Genomic DNA, 13,090 nt, shown 5'->3' with positions numbered 1-13,090 from the left:
AGACTTTGCTCTGAGGCTCTGCTTCCAACACTCCATGGGGAAATGGAAGCAGGAAAAAACAAAACTCATAGAGTTCGACAGCTACCAAGGCAACACTTGCCATTTACAATATAAGCCCAAATATTTTTGCAACACAACTATATATTAATTTAATAAAATACACAATATAGCTCTTATACACTCAACAATTTGGCTCATATGCACTGAATCTGCAATAAATCAATAAAAATATGTCATTTGATGTAAACACATTGAATCTTCTTACATTTGCACATTTAAATGGTCATGTGATTTGTGTATGTCTAAGACATTTTCGCTTTCCTGAGCTATTTTAGTGTCCACAAATGAATAAAACATATCATTCATGTTAATTGTCTCTGAATATCATTACTCAATGGTAACTATTTTTCAGAACTTTTCTAGGTCAGATTTAAAACATATCCATCATTATTTATACGTTTGTTGGACACTAAAATGCTAAAGAGGCATTTTAAACCTTTAAATTTTCTTCTCCTTTCATGAAGTGAATTATTCTATGTGTGTGCAGGACAAAATGGACTATACCTTTTTACATTGAACTTTTATACGACATGAAGTGTTTTACAAATGACTCAGTTTTTAATTTTTTTTGACTAATGATATGGAATGTTTCCTGTGTTTATATGTGTGGCAGGTAACTTTATACAGAAATGTTTACCACAAATATGTGTTAATGTTTGGTGTAGCTTGGACTACTACAAGGTCTTTTCAGGACTTTCAGTAGAAGCCTGTGGTGACTGCTAGAAATTCTACCACAGATCACAAATTATGACCCTGCTTTGTATGGGGTTTATACGTAAACAGTTACGTTAGAATAAATCACGGAGGACAGTCTTAGGGCAATGAGAAAAACACTTCCATTCTCACACTGCATACCTTCCTAACAGATTGTCACAAGGTAACTCGCCTCTTCATCCTCCTTTTTCTTCTCTCCTTCTTTCTTCTCTGTTTTTCTTTCCTCTTTGAACATCGTTAATTCTGTCATAATATAAGTTTGGTCAAAACAAAGCCATTGTTATTTCTGAAAAAGAAACAGCAGTGAAAAGAACAAAGTTGTGGGCACTTCAGATGTTCACTAAAAGCCTTAAAGCAGCATCGGTTTTTCTTTATCCCTGTAAAATGGGTTTTTCACCAGGAGGGATCATTTTTAAATCAACAGAAGAGACAAGAAAATGCCAATGCTTTTTTTTTTTTTTTTTTTTTTTTTTTTTTCACTTTCTCACAGCCACAGGGTCATTTCCCCGGCAGTCCTGCAGAAGCTTGTCGATTTCTCTCACGACTTCATCTGCATCCACAGTCTCTCTGGCCAGATCCCTGTTGGGGTGGTCAAGCTGCTCCAGGACAGCGCCCATCTCGCTGGAATCCCGGCTGGCTCTAGAATGCACATCTGCGAAGACCCTTGCCATCTGCTCAGAAGCCAGGAAAGGAGGGTCTCTCGGTTGCTTGCTGGGGGACAGATACTGACTGTCAGTGGGCAAGTACTGGCTGCTCGCCTCGGCCAGAGCTCCTGGCTTTGCTTCGCAACCATCCAGGGAGCCTTTCGTTGAGGTGCAAGGCTCGATGCATGCCTTGGTTGGGCTGCTTGATGCTGAGGGGACCTCTTGGAGGAGAGGGCTCAGGGCACGTTTGGCTTTTAAATAAGGTTTCACATTGGCAATGAGAATCGTGTGGTCTCGCTTGTCTTTTCCAAATGTACAAAAAGTCTTTTTCCCAGTGGGATTCACAGTTTCATAAGTCTCAGTCTCAACATTAGCTTCAACTGTGGGTACAAAGAGATTTGTGCGGTAATCTGCGTTTTCAGCCTGATTGGTTGCAGGGAACTGTGGCATCCAACACCTGTCAGAATGACCAAGCACTCGGCATTCATCTGTGCAATTAACACACTCTTCCGGTTCTGCAAAACAAAAGAGAGGACAGCAAATCCAATCATTAGGGTTGCCTTTACAGTTCTACAAAGGCTGCGATCAGCTCTCCCTGGGTTTGCTTGACCTCTGGTCTCTAAATTAAAAAGGAAAAGAAAACAATAATTAAAACATTTCAGGATGGTTGCATAACCTGCTGGTTGAGACAATGGTTTTATTTAAGTCTATTCTCTAGGTATTAACGAATTCCCATAGCCTGGGAAGAAGTAAAAAGTGGCCACTGGAGAATCATTCTCAGTAGAGTAGAATATCACTGTAAACTAATCTCCTGGGGATATCAGTTAGTCTTTGTTCTGTATAACCCATCCTGGAAAGAGGGAACTTCAAAACGGCTTACCAGGTTTAATTTTTGAAATCAAATAACAGTGCAAAAACTGAATCACAAACTTCCATAACAAGTCCTAAGCTGCTATTTTTTTTTTATGTTTTATCCCTATTTTGCTTGTAATTTTTATTTTGGTGACAGTCATGAAATAAAGTTTTCCTTTAAAAGCCTTCTTTTCCTACTGAAGAGTAGCAAATGGAATTTTCTATCCGAACATGTTATGAATAAGCTTGTCAAAAAGTGCACATTGCTATTGTAGTAGATTTGCGTATGGATCATGTAATCAGTTTTCTTCACTTCAGCTTTTTGTTTTTGGTATAAGTAGGTGAAAATGTATTTTGTCAACAGATATAGTTCAGAAATGACAAATCATGATTTCAATTCTAAATGATAATGATTTCTGTGAGAATTTTTGCTTCTCTCTTTTGTGATAAGCAAGTAGATAATCTAAATAAAGTACTGTTTAACGATCACTATTTCAAAGATGCTGAACAAGAAAATATGAAAGAAAATTCCTTCATTATGACAACAGCTGCATATGTCCATGAACTCAATATTTTAAAAGATAACTTTGAACTACGTCTTCCCAGTTGTCCCTTTCATCTACAAATCGTTGTCTTCCTTATGTTTAATGATCCTTTTAAAATCAGGGACCTTTTTTTCAGGAGAGGATATTTACAGTTTAACTCTATGTGATGGGAATAGAATTCCCTACTCATTTGGGAACACTTGGGATTGCCATTTAATTGATGCGAGAAGATCTCCATAATGTATAGTGTCCTGTGTGCAAGGGAAAAAGCAGCAAATTTAATAGCACTGATACATTTATACAGTTACTTTTCAAAGTCATATACAAAATCTGAGTTTGTACTTAAAACACACAAAAAATTCCTTATCCAAAAAGAAAAAAGTAAACCACACCTTAATTTATCTCAAAAGGTTTTAGGATAAAATAATTTCCTATGAAACTAAACTCTTTTAGAAAAGAATCAAAATGGTGTTTTGACAGAACAAAAATTCTGTGGTATTTCATAGCAAGTATCATTATTCACACTTGAAGTGTTACAAAGAAATATCTAGGTGGCTTGTCTCTATTTTAATTTTGTCTTGCTTTTAGACATATATTTACCTAGGAGTGAATAAAATATGTTAAGTTTATTATGTAATGCAGGCAAGAATGCTGAAATGTAGTCTCAAACTGAACTATTTACTCACAGACTCAAATACTGTCTATGATTTGAAAGTTTGTCAGACAGATGGACACAAACAGAAGCAGAAGAATCTAGGCATTTAAAATTTTCTAGAAGCCTCCCTGTGCAGATTTAAAGTAGAGCAGAATTTAAACAACAGGATATCAGAAAAGTTTAATATCAGGTATCTGTTTCCATTACCTATTCTGAAAGTGAATCTTCAATATTATGCCTGTGTCAGTAAGTGTTAGAAAAAAATAGTACATATCATTTCATTCAACTAATTTTATCCTTAAAAAATACAGTAGAAAACTTTACTATCTATTTCACTTGGTAATATTTTTGTATCTTTTAGATTTGTGATTTTTAAAAACTTCATTTACAACTCATACACCTCTTTGAAAGACACTAACATAATTTTATTTTTCAATATTTCAGCAATTTCAATAGCCCAACTTTGAATGAATTCAATATGAATTTAAGAATAGAGTGAACAGGACAGAATAATGCAGATTTATGAAAGTTTAAATCGACCTTGAATTTGAAACCATCAACATAAAATGTTTGTTTGCACTTCACTACTGAAACGCTGCAGCTTTTTTAACTTGACTTCATGTCACATCCTAGGGAGCAAATTTTGAGTATTGATTATGACACATTATATGCTGTTCACATTGTGATTAGACTGTAATTTTGACAGCAGCAGTTCACAGACAGTGAAGAAAATCAAATGGACCCTTTTGTACAAGCTGCAGAAACTAAGAACATAAAATGAACTATAATTGCCAAGGGTCAAATAAGAATTTTTGAGAGAGTAGAATTATTTCTGAAGTGACATAAATAAATAGATGTCTAGGTAGACACATAAAAGAGACATAGTAGTACATAATGAATTACTAGCTAGACCAAAAAAAATAGACAAAATGGAAAAAATGAAAGTAAAAGAGAGGGAAGAAGGAAACCAAAGTGAGGGGAGAGAGGAAAGGAGGGAGGGAAGAGTGAGGGAGGAGGGGCTTAAGGGAAGGGGAGTCATATTGCGAGGATTTCTGCTATGCGCACCTTCTATTATATTTTTAAAAATCCACTCAATAAACTAAGTGTGTATAATAAAGTATAATAAGGTGGAGGATTTTCTCAAGCCCTAGGACTATAAAGGTAGATAACAGCTTCTTTCTGTACCTTAGGGAAAATGAATCCCGGAACAGATATGTTGAATTATGAACTATAAAAATGAAAAAGAAGTAAATTACACAGACAGCAACTATTTGCATAGATTAGGTATTTGTAACAAAAAACAAATTTAGGGATCCTGGACAGAAAAACAATTTAGAGACGCTTGATCCAAGATTCATTTTTTCTTCTGGACCAATCTGGGATTACAAAGAAATTATTTACCCTCATTTGTATCCTTTCCTTAGTATTACATGATAACCCTTTCACAGAATGCACTTCTTGCCGAGAAAGATGGTATAATCCAAATTGTATATAGATGAGAGAAACTGAGAGATAAACATATTTATACTGCAAAGTGAAAACAACTCTGAAGTCCGACAGCTAGAAATCTGGGCAGTTCTATCTATAGAGAAAGTTTACTGTGTCGAATCTTTTAAGTGTATAATTCCCTGAAGGATCATGTGACAATCAGAAATTTAAATACTGTTTAACATTACGAATCATTTTCTATACTACTATAGTCACATCTGACTATTATACAAGCTCCCAAGGGGAGGGATCTAAACACAGTCATCTTAATTAGTTCAATTTTGCATCTTAATTTATATGATCTTTTTCAAAAGATATAGTCACTCAAATTACTGTAAGTACTTGCAGTTCAGCTGCCACCATAAACTATACATGCACACACAAACACACACACACACACACACACGTATAGATCTTTATTTGCATGTGTGTAATAAAATTGAGCTTTCTCCAGGAAATAGTCCAAACAAAATTTTAAAACTCAAATGCATGTCCAATGCATTCCTGAAAATTAAAAATCAGTAACTACCATAAGAGAAATACAGATGAATGAATAAAACACACAGGAAAGTTATATATTTGTAATATAAAGGATAGCAGATATATTAAAAACATATATATAAAAATATATTTATAAATATAAAACCTTGTATATAATTTACATGTATGTATAAATCATTTTATTTAAAATCACCAATAAACAACCTTTTAATCTTTCTCTATGCCTTTCAACTATGAGTGTGAAGCCTGTGACTGTATAAACAACTTGACTACTGATTTTAGAATTTTATATAATTCAAGTTGATTTAGACATAAAGATGTATGAAATCTGCAAATTCATATTAGCTGACAAATCTGAAAGCTCTCTCTCTTTTTTTAACCTAGATTAAACTGTTTAATAGCTTAAAGATATTAGGCAAGCAAACATTTTTTGCCAAAATATACCTTCAAAGGAACAGGCATTGTGAAAGTTACATATATATGAGGAAAAGAATATTTAGGTAAAACATCAAATTATCTATTCCCAAATTACTGGATTTTAGCGATCTTCCACAAAGGTTAACAGAACTTAATGTCCACAATGTGATTTTAACCTTGTAATGTCACTACATCATGAAGAGTACACATCCATTTCAAGATGGGTAAGAGGTGCCAATAATTACAATGTAGAATATTAAAATTTGAAGTCAAAACACTATTTAAACCATCAAAGATTAGCAAAGATTAAGGGGCCTCTATTGAACATAGTTATTTTGGGAAAAGTCAGGGGAAAACCCTTGCGTGTTGTGACTCGGAACTGTTCACCGCAGAGGAAACACAGTTCGAGGAGCCAGGTCATGAAATTTCTTTAGAGTAAATCTATCTCTTTACTACTATCTTTCTCACTCTCAGAAAGGAAATCATCACAAATCAAAAGATAAGCTTATTTTCCCTGTCTTCAAAGCACTATACCACATAACCCAAAGAGAGATACTTAGCAACTAATTTGTTAACACTTAGGGAAATATTAGAAAACATAAAAGGATTTCCTCCCCTTAGTTTCATTGCCTGTTTCCTCCAGAGCCCACATATCTGTACATCTGAAAACATGCATATTATTTCTAGAATAAGAGTTTCAGATATGCATCTGATTTAATTTTTATAATGAAGAAATAAATGTCTGTGTCATAGAAATCTGAAAACCAAAATCCATTAATCAGAACATCAGTGAGGAAGTTCTAAATTGCTGTGGCTGTGGGGAAGGCTATTTGAGAGAGTTTTCTGTGCTTTATGACTGTCAACAAAATGGTTTTATTTCAGCTCTGTAAATAGCTTTAAATAGGAATAGTGCTCTTCTGTTAGTGTGGTGGTTGCTCCTGTTTCTAACAGCACCTTAAAATTGGAGTTGTTTCCAAGTAGACAGCTCTATAAAATGAAGTTCATTTCTTATTTGTTCTCACTTTTCTTTTGTATTTCTACTTTACCTTCTTTCACCAATGTAAGCTTTCATAACACCTAATTTGCTGTCTGGGAAAGCAGAGAGCTGGCACCCATCTATATTTATGGCTGGCCCAAATGTTCTGGAGATTAACTCTACAGAACTTAAAGTTGACGCCCATCACAGATTATCTACCAGTAAACAATGACAAGCCAGGACCTTAGACTGACAGTTCGTGTATACCAGTTTTCTACTGAAACGTTTTAATGATGTAACCACAGCTTTCTTCACTGCCTTTTTCTTTCTTCAGTGCACACACACACACACACAATTTTACACATGTACATACACGTTTCTATCAGCACAGCAAATTACAATTAACCCAAATATATTCTAACATATCAGAGAAAAAAACACCAATACTAAAATAGAAATCTCATCAGAATACAGTCCAACAAACCTCTAATAAAATGTTTCTTCAGTAAATTGACATAATTCATAACATCCTGCAAACTGACAGTTTTCTACCACAAACAGTTCTCTCCTTATTTGGCAATGTTGATGATTATTCACTTACTTCCTTCCCTTTACCATCCTATAAACCCCTTACACTTGTTATGATGATAGGGTGAGTCATTCCATATAAATGGCACATTAACAATCTATATTCATTCAAATTATTTCCATTTTTGATTTCTATGTCTCATTTACTAGCATATTAGTTAAAAATAAATCTTCTGATTTCACTCTATCTGACTTTGAGGGGGTAAAAATTTCACTTTCGATATTACTTCTAGAGACAGCATTGGTAAGTTGTCTCAAAACGTCTTTCTCTGTGTCGGGGAAAAAAAGAAACAAGTACCCTAATATTATAATTTTATCACATGCTTTTCTTTCTGCTAGTATTCACATGACTGCCAGGCTTAATTTTAGCACAATTTTTAATAACCTTGGTGTATCCCTTATTCAGAGAAGAAAAGAGAAGGGTAAGGGAAAATGTGGCATCAGAGTACAATCACTTTATTTAGCCAAGTGATCTTTCATCTATTGCTTTGTATTTCCCATGTTTCTCACTTGTGCACAGTGATCTAGGCTGTTCTACTAATCAAATAACTGATATACAAATACAGATGTGGAATATATTTTTGCTTCTTTTATTTTTTAATGTAAGATCACGTATCTTGTTACAATATGCTCATTTGCTCATTTCATGAGCATGCTTGTTCATGTGTTGGCCGTGATATAATGATAAAACATTGGGTACTGGACTCCAGGAACTTAAAAATATTTCCTAATAATTGGTCATAAGAAATCATAATTTAGAAACATAGTTCATGGAATAAAAATACTATGAGAGAAGTGTATATATTTTTAGGTGTATGTACTGCTGATCTGGCTTCCAGAATTTACCTCAGTTGTGAAATGCCATTCTATCTCCTTTTGATAGGCAGAGAGCACATTTTGAAGAGAAGGTTATTATAATGCTATCAAACAGTCAAACCGTGGCAGCTTTGAAGTACCAATCCTCTGGCGTGCAACTACATCACACAACGCTTCTGAATGTATCGCCACAACTTCATTCAGACACCAGAAACCACTGGCCTATATCACATTCAACTGAATCCAATTGCAGCTGGGTATTTGGAGTGCTGGGAGCGTTTGCACTTACTATTTAGTGCACCTGCACACCTTCAGGGATGGTTTCAAGTGTTTGTGACCCTTTGGACATAATAATAGGTCCACCAGAATGAATTTTCTGGCATAAATACTGACAACCACAGATAATGCTGTGAGATGAAGAAAATGAAATTAAATGGAAACATATGTTAAGGAATGAAAGCAAAAGGATATAAGGAAATCTGATGTGGAAGCATCAGAAAAAAAAAAAAAGAGAGAGAGAGAGAGAAACTAAACCATGCATTGGGAACCTATGGCACAAATATAATTGTGTCCTGTGGCACAGTGTTCTGAAATTAATATTCAATATTTAGTTGCCACCCTTCCCCAATCCCATACTGTAGGTGCAGCCATCACCTGGGTCAGTAGCAGATGCTTAGAAGTGAAGGCACAGATAAATAGGGCCATCTCTTTCTTAACAGGTACCCTCAGGAGAACTGCCTCTGAAACTCAATTCTACACTAAATGGAACAAGTTTTTTTGTTTTTATTTTTGTTTTCTTGAGAAAAGGACTCTGACATAACTTCTCAAGGAAAAACAATATAACTCAAATGTCCCACCAGAGTAAAGACAGCTCAAATTCAATGGGAGTAGTAGAGGTGTGTAATTCAGCAGTTAAAGGAATTATACTCAATCATTCATAAGGTGAGAATGAACTAAACATCAACTTTGTGAATTGGAAGTTTTCAAGCAAAGGCATCTTCGAAAGAATGTTGTGGAACAGGTGTTGTGTCAAGTAAAGGTTTGTGGTAAATGAACCCACGTTTACCCAACTCTAAAATTCTCCAGTCTGGAAGGCTGCATCTCTTTACCAAGGAGTTTACAGTTTCATTAGAAACTAGAAACTTGATTTGAAACCACCATAAGAGAAATAATTCATGATTAGTTACATTTTGAACTATGTTATATGAATGTCAAACAACAGAAATACAGAGAAAAGTGTAGACTGTAATATTTTGAAAGGCTTTTTAGAAGAAGTGGTGCTTGATATGAAATTCAAGAGATGATCAGGGTTTCAACAGACAGTGGAGAGCAGGGATAGGGTGATCTAGGTAAAGAGATTAGAAAGTGAAATGATTACCACACAGAAATGTGCATTTCACAGGGTGATAAGAGAGTAGATTTGTAGGTCAAAAGATGTATATTGCAATGCCTAAAAATAAAGTAACATGGGAAAAACTGGCTAGAATGTAAAAGAAAATGGAAAAGCTCTGAATAAAAGAACAAATTTAGTTTAATGGGTAATGGAACACTAATATAGGTATTTGAGCAATTTATTATACATCTCAGAAGATTCTTGAAATACTTAGGAGCTTGACTGAGCGGTACTGAACAACATTTATGTGTCTAAAAAACTTCTTGGCCACAGAGCAAGTAGTATTCAAATCAGCATTACTTCTGGTACAGGTATCTAGCGTTTTGGCTCCGACCAGGATTATCTCCAACAGAGCACAAAGGACCTGTCAGGGCTCTGTTACCATCATTCCAACTCCAGTCCTACCCCATTCTGCTTGCATCTCACCCCACTTCTCCTAAACTAAAGAAAGACTTAATGTATGTTGATTCAACTGATATTGTATATTAACAATATAAATCCTGAATTTTATAGTTCTGCATTAGAAAACTATTTTTTTTCTTCCTACATCAACTTTATCTCCTTCCTGCTTTCTCAAATTTGCTATTATTATTAAGCAATCATAAGATTGCATATGATCACGTGTCAGAAAGATTAAAGGATTCTAGAAGGTCAGAAGAGGGAAGGTCTGGAAGAAAGAAGATCATTATATGTATTTAAAGAGAAGTAATAAACACTCCTACAAGGCAAGGAATATGGACAAAATAAGGTAGGTAGATGTTGAATCTCAGAAACCTTTCAAAATTTATTCTGGATCTCAAGAAGAATAAATAATTAATGAAAATTCCTGAAAATATTCTCCAAAATACTCATTTCTGTTTTGGACAAAGATTATGCCACAATTTTCCAATTGCATTATATACTCTAACGTTGCTCCCTGACTCTTATTTTTTAATCTGTTTGCCTCATCAAGTTCCTTATGCCCCTGGAGTATCAAGACTCTGAGGTCCTGGTATATTCTTACATGCTCTATTCCTTGAGAATACACTCAATAGTCACACTTCTGAATTTGAACAGAATGCTACCATTGATATAAAGGAAGATGAAATTTAAAAGGTATCAAATACTATTGGTAAGCTATAAAAAGAATGACCACCCCTTACAAATTACTCAATTCATTTATGAGAGTGTAGCGTCAGTTTTCAGAATGATCCCAGGACCTAAACAAAGTTAAACATATTAGCTCTCTTTTGCTATGAGATACACAGTACTTAAAGTAACATCAGATCTGTCTGTTAAATACCATATTTATATAAAATTCTGAAGTTCTCTATTTATTATTGAGGGTATCTTTTTCAATAAAATAAATAAACCCTACTTGACATATATCCACTGAAACATGGAGGTCAGAATATTTTCCCCTTAAGGGAATTTTTTAAACCAGGGACACTTATTGAAATTAAAATCTATGTTTAAATAATCATCTTTTTATAATTTTAAATTATGAAAACAGTGAGTATTCTAAAAAACCTACACCTCAGAATCTATTAAGTTTCTTTAATCTCTCCTAGGTTTCTCCTCTTGGCCTTTTTTTTTTTGATTCTACTGCATTGTTGGGTCAAATGTGCCAGTTTCTCCCTTTTGTTGTAAGGTAGTTGCCTCTGTATTTTATGCTTTATCTGACAGCTACCATCAACATATGAATTAATTAATAAGTCCTTATAATTTTAGATTATTGAAAGGGTTAATGCAGCTTCCAAAAAAGCCTGATTTATATGCAGTGAGAAACCTATGCTCTGGCATGCAATAGTTAGTAAAAACTGTTTGGTTTACAAGGACAAATTTAAAATTCTAGCAACTTAAATAATACTGTGAGTTTCAGACCCGAAACTATTTAAATATACTGCTATGGAGGAGATGTTTTCCTTATGCTTTTATCGCCTGTGTAAGCTAACCCCATCTCTGATAATGACACCATTTTTGATGACATGGATGAATACATCTAAAATTCAAGTCATTCTCCTAGCAAAGTGGTAATTATTAAGGAAGGTCAATGAAAACATGCCTATTAAGCTGAACTCTTTGTAAGAAGGAAGCAAGATCGTCTTATTAGTTTTTCTCTCCTGCCTGCTATCTGATTTCTGTTGGGATGTATTTCTATTTACTAGTTTAAATCCTACTGTTCACCTTGTTTCTAGTGCTTGTTTGTTTTCAATTGCTAGAGTCAAGTAAACAGAAACAGTATCATTTTTAGCATTCTCAGAAGACAGAGTTAATTCAGATGCAACTAATCCTCTCTTACTTATTATTTAGTAATCAATGCTTGCCAATAGGATTTGGGGGTTCCAGAAGATGGATTTTTTAAAAAGATTTTAATATTATAATATTTTAATGATATTCTGGTCTCCAAAGTCTATTCATTAAATTCATAGAACTCTACTCTAGAGATAGATCTAAAGTTTTAATTAAGTTACCTTAAATTAGATGGACATGGTTCCAAAAGAACAGATGGGTGTCTTGTTCAGATGAGTATTTATAAAAATGTAATTTTTAAAAAGAAATAAGTAAAACAAAAGATGTTTTCTTTCAAGATTTAAAACTGTGGGAAAAATATATGAAACTATACTTTTCTATAAATAATTCTTACAAAAATTACTTATATTACAATAATTTAAAAATAAACTGAGGAGAGACCTTCAAGATGGCAGAGGAGTAAGATGTGGGGATCAACTTCCTCCACAAAAATACATCAGAAATACATCTACATGTGCAACAACTCCTGGAGAATATACTGTTATGAGAGAAAAAAATAAGATACTTTTATTTAGAACAATAACAGGCAAATTACCACTTATTTTGTTAAATGAAGTTTCATTAGAATACGGGGCCACAGTCAGTCATTTTTTTACATATTGTCTATGGCTATGTTCATGATACAAGAGCAGAAGTGAATAGCTGCAAAAGAGATAGTATAGCCTACAAAGCCTAAAATATTTACCATCTGGACCTTTAAGAAAAAATTTATAGACTTCTGATTTGGGATAGATATTTTGAGCCTCAAGCTGGATCTTAATACTTTATATTCCCTCTTTTAGCAAGATAATATCTGTGAAAGCCAGGTGTTGAAGATTTTTTAAGAATGATTTTAAAAAATTTCCTTAAACCTCATATACAAACCAAGATCTAAATCTGCTGGTCTATTATATAGTAGAGTTTGTTCTAATTAGAGCTAAACTATGAACCTTCTTGCTCTATGGTAGTAGGATGGTGTGATTTTCTAAACCATGGTAGAGACTCATCAATAGATCTTGAAATCAATTTTCTGGTTGTAACTAAATATTTTTAAGTGAAATAGACAAAGGTAGAAAAATAGAAATAGACAAAGGTAGAAAAATAGAGAGTAAAGGCAAGATTGCTTATAAAAGCTTTGTTTCAATTTGATAACACATGTGCACACACACA

General features: G+C 34.0%; 1 protein-coding gene across 1 annotated transcript in view; it reads right to left on the bottom strand.

The window, feature by feature from the left end:
• Positions 1–553: 553 nt before the first annotated feature.
• The window catches only part of PCDH17 (protocadherin 17), a 96,523-nt gene continuing 83,986 nt past the window's right edge, over positions 554–13,090 (bottom strand). Inside the window, exon 4 of the mRNA XM_007110680.4 lies at positions 554–1,933. Coding sequence (XP_007110742.2) covers positions 1,251–1,933 — 683 coding nt within the window. The 3' untranslated portion in view covers positions 554–1,250. The remainder of the gene's footprint in view (positions 1,934–13,090) is intronic.

Source organism: Physeter macrocephalus, chromosome 13 (assembly GCF_002837175.3).
Source record: "Physeter macrocephalus isolate SW-GA chromosome 13, ASM283717v5, whole genome shotgun sequence".
NCBI lineage: Eukaryota > Metazoa > Chordata > Mammalia > Artiodactyla > Physeteridae > Physeter > Physeter macrocephalus.
Note: the sequence above shows the minus strand (reverse complement) of the source record. Positions and strands in the feature narration are given on the sequence as shown.